Source organism: Wasmannia auropunctata, unplaced genomic scaffold (assembly GCF_000956235.1).
Source record: "Wasmannia auropunctata unplaced genomic scaffold, wasmannia.A_1.0 LD269321.1, whole genome shotgun sequence".
Classification (NCBI taxonomy): Eukaryota; Metazoa; Arthropoda; class Insecta; order Hymenoptera; family Formicidae; genus Wasmannia; species Wasmannia auropunctata.
In genome coordinates this window covers 24,248-33,131 of record NW_012093569.1, presented here as the reverse complement: position 1 = coordinate 33,131, position 8,884 = coordinate 24,248, and the positions used below count along the sequence as shown (strand labels likewise).

The 8,884-nt window shown below is 28.3% G+C and overlaps 1 protein-coding gene across 1 annotated transcript in view; it reads left to right on the top strand.

Annotated features, from left to right (window-relative positions):
• LOC105462161 (peroxidase-like) overlaps positions 1-8,884 on the top strand; it is a gene marked incomplete at its 3' end in the record, with an annotated part of 24,122 nt that overhangs the window by 7,788 nt on the left and 7,450 nt on the right. The window contains exons 3-7 of the mRNA XM_011708692.1: positions 358-484; positions 645-832; positions 3,335-3,511; positions 5,139-5,338; positions 7,962-8,157. Of these exons, the coding sequence (XP_011706994.1) occupies positions 358-484; positions 645-832; positions 3,335-3,511; positions 5,139-5,338; positions 7,962-8,157 (888 nt within the window). The remainder of the gene's footprint in view (positions 1-357; positions 485-644; positions 833-3,334; positions 3,512-5,138; positions 5,339-7,961; positions 8,158-8,884) is intronic.

Sequence of the window (8,884 nt, the reverse complement as noted above, 5' to 3'; positions counted from 1 at the left end):
TACAATAATATGTGCAAGCGTGTAAAAAATACGCATTTAACTGTGTAAAACATAGATAAAATGTGTAAAAATATAACACGCGTATAAATGCGTAAAAAGTGACTACAGATTTACACACTTGGATTTGCAGTGTTCTAGCAATTATTTTGACGTTTTTATAAAATTATCTTGATTATTGAAGAAAAATTATTTTCAGATCTGCAAAATCCAGCAAAATTGTTCTTTCCGTAAAGGAATATAATTTTTAATTTTGCAAAAGAAAGTTTTTCGCATTATTACGACGCTTAAAAATGTTGCATGCCAGCGACAGTGCGAAGTTGTATAATTTATAATATCGATTTATGATCTGTTTAAAAGGAAAAGAAAAGGAGCTGCCGGATTTAGAACACTCAGAGGCTTCGTATTACAGCACATTTACAGTTCACAATCAACTCTCTAACTCGTATCGCCCGCTCGTTTATTATTCATCGACGGCAAATTCCATGTAAGTCGATAAATAACGTAAGTGTATAAGAAATGTGCAAAGAATTAGGTTTAAGTGCAAGACATATTAACGTATTAAGTGAATTTATATCTTTCATTGTTGTGCATGTGATAAAAAGAAAAATTTGTCTTACTTGTATTTTTACGTTAATTTGTTCAAGCTTTTCTTTCGGTCAAAATACGAGCGACGATCTTCATCAGCAAATTAAGTGCGGCGACACTTATTCCCAAGTCTGTCAGGAATCACAATATCGAAGCTATGACGGTTCCTGCAATAATCTTCGAAATCCCACCTGGGGCCTGGCGAATACAAGATACGGAAGACTTATACCTCCGCGTTACGGCGATGGTAAGTAATCGTATTTTTGTTTTATAATATAATTAAGTCCTATTTCTAATGACGTTTCTATAATTTTTTTATTTTTAAGGATGTATCATGAACCAATTTTTACAAATTATTATTAATATTTGTACTTCAAATAAATTATATACATACGAATTATGTTTATAATAATCAATTTTCATTGAGCTGTGTATTTCTACTTTATTTACTTTATTTGTTATTATTTTTGTTATATTAAAACCGTTGTTACAATAAAAATATTGTAACAACAAACAGCTAAATTATCTTGTACAAGTGTTTAAAGTATTCAAAATGAAGTATTTATGTAGAGTTTGCGATGCAGATATTAGTTGTTTTGCATGTAAATAAACAAATATATAATAATTTTTGTTTATTTACAAAACTATTTTCTGCATCGCAATGACTTTATATAACTGTCTTGTATCTTAAAACACACAAAAAATTTTTGAAAACTTATTATTTAGTAATTTCCATACATTTCTATTAGAGATAAAATATTATTTTCCGTTAAAAAATCATTTTTTCTAAACCGCCATTGCTAAATTTTATGTACTATATATTATTTTTAAATGTGATGTAAAATAATCTGTAATTTTTTTATAATTTTTAAAATACTTGTAATACATCCTTAAACACAAAAATGTCAAGTTTTTAATTAAACTCATTAAAATATATATATAAATAAATTTGTAAATGTTAAATATTATTTTTTTCTATAATACATTTTAAATTCTCAACTAAAGTTGTCTAAAGAAAGAGACTGGAAGTTTGCAACAAAGAAATTTGTAATTTATTAATTATTTTATTGAAAGTAGTTGTATAAAAATAACTGTATGGAAAAGAATTGTATGTATTGCGTTTTAATTAGGAAAATGTAGAATCTTTAGGTCACGTAGAGTAAGGAAGGTATTGGACCACATAATTAATATTAGATAACATCGATTTTCATTCGTTACGTCAACGGTATTCCGTTTTAAATTTCGTTACGGTTGGCTTGGCACAAACGATAATTGAGTGGTCCCTAATTGCGAAAAAAGATTTCGAGGTTTACTTATTTGCTTACTTATTCGATTTTTATTACTTTGCGTCTAGTCGAGCTATAATAAATATAATATTAAAAGAAAGTTCACGTATTGCTTAACACAACAATTTAATTGATAATATAAAATCAATTCTGATAATATTATATTATCTAACATACGCAGACATAATATGTATTTTATGTATATGTGGATCTAAGAAAGTTCTCTAAGATTTTGTTTGTAATTTTTTTACGCATTACACTTTCTTCAAAATTATATCTTTAAGGTAATTGAAGTGCCTTCGCGAAAGAAATTGGCATTACAAGAAAATAGTTTTTATTCTGAGAGTTTCAAATTAGAATGTTCTAAAAAGTTTTTAAACAACAATGCTGTTCGAAAACTTTCCGATGATTTGTCCTACACAGTAAAAAACGTTTTTGTATTTATGTTAAAAACAATCCATTCACGTTTTTATTAAAATTTTGTGTCGAATTTTTAACATATTCGCTTGTTAAATTAACATAATGTGATTATGTTATTTAAATATTTTGTGTTAAATTGACATTCAATATTTCTCAGAGTCAAAATAACACAATTTATAAGTAAGTGAATAAACAACATGAAAATAAAGTAGTTTTAAACCGTAAATTCGAAATGAATAAAAGATAAATATACTTGTTAATTTTACATGTTATTAGTGTTAAAATTTTACTGAAGAATAATGTTTCTACAATTTGTTTTCAAATTGTATTAAAGTGTTACATTTTTTATGTGTTAATTTTTACATAATGTTTGTATTACTTTCCAACATATTAATTTTGCGTTAAATTAACACAAAAGTTTGAATGGACCGTTTGGGACATGTAAGATGTGTAAGATTGATTAATTTAACACGAATTTTTCAACTGTGTAGTTACAGCGTCGTTCTTCGGAAAAAATTTTTACCTCAGCGTTACTACATATATGTATATATTATGTCATTCACACTATAATATGAAACGACTGACTAGCCTCGTTATTTTCAACAATAAATTAATTTCAATTGCAAAATTGAAATTCACCGCGAGAGATTTCGCTAATAAATTTTAACGACGAATAAATACGAATGCGAAATAAATACGCGGGCACGTCGATTTATATAGATTTCGCGCATCGAACCGTGACATGACGAAACTGAAACTAGTTTTCGGACGAAACTGAAGCTTAATTTCCGATCATGCCTTCAAATCTAGTGGAAACACACCGCACTTTCTAATATATCCGTAATATCTCTATTCACGAAAAAAATAGCACGTCCGAAACTTTCGAATTTTCTAAAACTCGATACAGTCGCCTCGGTATTGCACAATATTCGTTTTATCCCTAACGTTATAACGATACTTTTTCGCAGATCCATGTTTTTGTAACAAAATAATTTAATAATGTATATTAATCCTCGTCTCTCTTAAAATTTATTTTAACACAGGAGTTCGGGCACCATCGCGATCGATCATCGGCACAGATCTGCCGTTGGCTCGGGCCGTTAGTTACACGATGTTTCCGAACGACGGTGCCGATGACGTAATATGGACCCTGATAGCGATGCAATACGGACAAATCATAACGCACGACATGGGCTTGATCGATGGCACGACTCAATCGAGTATGTTTTACACTTTTTGTTATACGTGCCGAAGCTGCGTGTCACTCGGTTAGTGACGATGAGTGATCGCTTCGGATTTCGATAACACACTCTTCAATTAAAAAATGACTCTTTTTTTCAAGCACATGAACGAGAGTAATCGTTTTCCGTAGTTTTTTGGGCGCTGAATGATCGTTTATCAAATTGCTTTATCGTGTCACAATTTAGAGAAATTTGTAATTAAAGAAGAGCTTATTACAACTATGCGATGTGTTTTAGAAATCTTATTGCAATCAAAAAGCAATTATTAAGATTTTCAACTTATATAATATATAATTCCGGTTTAGATACATAAATTCGCAAGATTAAGTAAGTGTAATTTTTTAGTTGTACTCTATTATTTGCTACATGGAAAGAACAATTTTGCTGGATCCAGATCTGAAAATAATTTTTGTTCAATAATTGTAAAATGTAAAATAATTTTGTGTGAAAGTCAAAATGTTTGCTAGAATATCAAAATGTTTTATAGCAATGTTTATCAATTTTAACATTCCAATAAATTATTTTGATAATTAAATAAAAAATTATTTTCAGATCTGCATTTAGCAAAAATTTTAAACCTTTCAACAAAATTGTTTTTTTCGTGTATCTGGACCTTTCGTTCGTTTACGATCGAACAAAATTGCCGTTAGTTTGCAGGTCAATGAATATGAAATTAGAACATAACAGAGAAATGGTTATGTCGATTATATAATAAAAAAAACAATTATGATTAATATAAAGTTTATCACGTTGAAGGATTATTTGTTGCGATTTACATAGGTATTTGAGAATTTATCAAATATTTTTTAAATTATTTAAACAGAAGAATTTTTCAAATCGCTAAATATACTCTAATATTTATTCAAAAATATTTGGTATGTCCTTAATAGATCATTAAATGTAAGTCGTAACTTTGACAACAGATCCTATATTAATCATTGGCTGCGGTTCAATTCATGATCATAGCGCTTTTGGAATCATTTCATCTTTGTTATTTATCAAATGTTAAACAAAATAAATAATGCTTGCGAACGAATCGGACCGCAATTATAAATATCTTTTTATTTGTAATGGCACAATAATTTCTTTTAAGGGCTAAAAGTTTCAATAACATACACAACTTTGAATACAATTAATAAAATTTCTACGACAAATATAGTTACATATCATATATGTATAATTTGCCAAATTACATTATATTAATCTTTCTTGTAGTTTCAATCTTTTTTTCTAAACTGTGACGTGAGAAATTTAATGATCAGGATATTGTATTCAGCGTTTAAAAAAATTTTGAAAACTATGATTAGTTTCTTGTGCATTATTTTGTTTAAATATTGTAATTTATTTTTTCATTCTATAAACAAAAAGATCTTCTGGAAGATAAAAAAAATCTGAAAATAATTTTTGGAGCACCATCAAAATAATTTTGTTTGAAAGTCAAATTGATTGCTAGAACATCAAAACTTTTTACAGCAATGCTTATTATTTTTGAGTTGCCAACAAAATACTTATTTCGATGGTGCTCTAACAAAAATTATTTTCAGATTTTTTTTGATCTTCCAGCAAAATCATTTTTTCCGTATATTTATTATATTTTCATTCGTAGAGTCACATAGCACACGTTGTTGCACATTCGACGGTCAGTTAGCACCGGACGTGGAGACGATGCCCCGATGCTACCCGATACTGATACCGCACGACGATCCGGTGTATGGCGGGTCCATAGAGTGTCTGAACTTTGTTCGTAGTACGACCGACCTTGATCGTGGCTGTTCGTCTCCGTACACATCAAGCACGGCAGAACAGGTTTTACATTTACATTTCGTTTTATTCATTTATAATTCATTTAACGTTCGTTATTACATCATACGCGGGTATGATAATGACTGTAATGAGAAAACTAGAATGCAACTATTAATTAAGAACCATTATATTACGCGGCGGTGGATAATACTGCGTAGCGAACATGATATCATGTTATTCTTGTCATTTTTATTTGTTTACCCGGGAAAAAAAGAACATATATAAATTGTACATAAACATATATAAAAATATATAATTATATATAATTATATGCAAAATATATTCATATATATCTATATATGTTTCTTTCCCTTGTAAAATTATTCTTAAATACAAAAAAATGATAATAATAAGATGAAAATATAAACAATAATTAAAAGGATAATTTTTACATTGTTTTTTTTTACAAAAAATCAAGTTTGAAGAAATGAGGAAAATTGCTCATATATAATCATATATAAATGATAAAAAAAAATATATATATAATTATATACATGAACAATTTTTTCTCATTTCTTAAAACTTGATTTTTTATAAAAAAACAATTCAAAAATTATTCTTTTAACCATTTTTTACGTTTTCTTGTATCAAACAATTTTACAAAGAAAAGAAACATATGGATATGTATGGACATATTTCGCATATAATTATGTGTAATTATATATTTTTATATATGTTTATATACATATATTTGTATATGTTCTTATATGAAAAATTTTTTAGCGGGTATATGTAAGTATTTTGAAATAAGTAGAGGAGCGCGCTAAATATAGTCCAGACTGAAGATTTTGGTGTGTCTATTAATATTTCTATATAAATTTTTAACGCATTTGTTTTATAAACTGCGCGTCGGTTACCTTCGATTACTGTTCAAAATGCAATTATTAACTAAAACTTGAAATAATACACGGAAAGGTTCTTATTAACGTCATCATTAATTTGACGATTAATTTAATTTGTGATGACACAGAAAAGAATTTTGCTGAAAGGTCCAAAATTTAGTTGGGTACAGATTTGAAAATAATTTTGTCAGACTATTCAAATAATTATGTTAGAAACTCAATATTGAGCAATGCTGTAAAAAATTTAATATTTTAGAAATCAGTTTGAATTTCTAACGTAATGATTCTGATGGTCCAACAAAAGTTACTTTCAGATCTATATTCAGTCAAATTTTAGAATCTTTTAGTAACATCTTTCCATGTAATATCACAAATTAAATGGAAAATTAGCGAAATAAACGCCAACAAATGAACAAAGATATTGCAGAACAAAGATAATACAATTATAATTATACAGGATATCCCGAAATTCGCGAATCAAAATATCATACACGGAATAAACAATTTTGCTGAATTCAGATCTGAAAATAATTTTTGTTCAATAATCGAAATAATTTTGTGCGAAAGTTAAAATAATTGCTAGAATATCAAAATATTTCATAGCAATGCTTATCGGTTTTAACATTCCAACAAATTATTTTGATAATTTAACAAAAAATTATTTTCAGATCTGTTTTTAGCAAAATTTTTAAAATTTTTTAGCAAAACCGTTCTTTCCGTGTAGCAAGAAAGTCTTCGAAAGATTAAATAAAAAAGTATTTGTAAATTTTTATTTTAAGCAGTAGTGGAGATATAACAGTTTAAATTTAGCCAATTTTATAAATTACGGGAACATGTCCGTGAACGTGTCAATAATGTTAATGGTCGCGCATTTCACGTAAGTACTAATCTATAATTGACTAAATTTTAACTTTTATATCTTAAAAACTATTGCTTAAAAGAAAAATTTACAAATAACTTTTTTACTTAATTTTTCGAAGACTTTCTCGTTATGATATTTTGATTCGCAAATTTCGGGACACTGTATAATTTTATTCGGTAAACGTAAAGCGGAACGTTTCGACCTTATTAAGTCTTCGTCAGCCACAACTATAAATTTAAAAATTATAATTAATTCATTAATCCTATTTGAAGAACACGCAACGTTTCCCTTTTCGGTGTGAGTCATGGGGACTAAAAATCAAAATCCAAAGCCATCGCTATTCCCTTGACAATCCTTGGCAGTTAGATTCGATTACTGCATGATGCAAGGTCAACGATCACAAGGTCCTCCTTGTTCAACATTCCGCCGGTAACTTGCAAATTAAATTGCTCGTCAATTTAACAATGAAGCTAAGAAGCTTAAAACATTATAAAGAATTTATTGTAAAAAATAGCAATTTAATTTGTAGTATTACTATTTCAGTTTTAGTTTGTGATAGCATTTCAAATAATCGCGTAGTCTATAAAACTAGAAAATATATTGAAAATATACTTAAAAATTACATACAATATTATTAGGCACCAAGATACTCAGTCTTGACCATATTTGGCATTTTTTCACTTATTTATATAGCGGTCTAGTTCGACTTATTATTGTATTTTATATTTATAATATTTTTAAACTTGAATATTTTCGAGATTATAGTTTAATCGTAGTCTTTCTTCATTTATTCGTAGCATAAATGAGAAGCGCTTAACTGTCGAATCTCTAACGCTTTACGATTAATTAATTTGCATTTATATAATCTGGTAGACTTCAACTCGCAAGATTAGTCAATTCATGGTTGTGCAATGTTTTTCAGCTGAACACTGTCACTCACTATCTAGACCTTTCGCTCGTTTACGGATCGAACGACGAAACTGCCGCTAGTTTGCGAGCCGGTTTCGGCGGTCGTTTGAATGTGGAATTGAAGGATAACAGAGAATTTCCACCATCGGCCCCTAACAAAACTGCCGTGTGCGACACGGTATATGATTTCGAGCCATGCTACGCTACCGGTGAGAATAAACATGCGTATGATCGCTATATAATATGCGTTTCTCCGCATAAATTCGATGTGTATTCGAATGTATGGGACCTCGGCAAAATGTCGTGTAATTTTAAGACAATGTTTTATGCTTTAAATTTTAAATCTTTGTCTTTAATAACTAATGTCATTTGTCTGGAATCTTAAACTAAACATTCATTCTATTGTTTGTGATTGACAAACTGCATGCAGTAAGTTGATTTCTAAGTACAAAATTTAAGTAAAATATTAATTTGGCTTATTTTAGGAAGGAAGGTGTGTACATTGGGCAGAGTTAAATGCGATCGTCTGACTCGTATCTTATCATATTTTATATTATTAATTGCTTAATACAATTGACATTTAATGACAAAAATATTTTATTTTTTATTTAATTATATTAAATATTTTTATAAATATTTTACAGTTTTGTTATTTAATGTTAATAATATTAAATAATAATATAAAATATTAATGAGGTACGATTTAAGCGATTGGTATATTCAGCAATTTTTCCCTGCGTCCTTAAGAGGATGTTAAATCCGTCTGTTTTATCGACAAAAATACTATTTTTGTTGGATACAAAATACTTCGTATTAATCGCATAGAATAAAATTTCCTTTTCCACGATTAAAACATACATGCTAATGCATCTGGCTCTTTTGTGTTTTGTACCAAAAACAGGAAAAAATTAAGAAATTACAGATTTCGTTATCCAT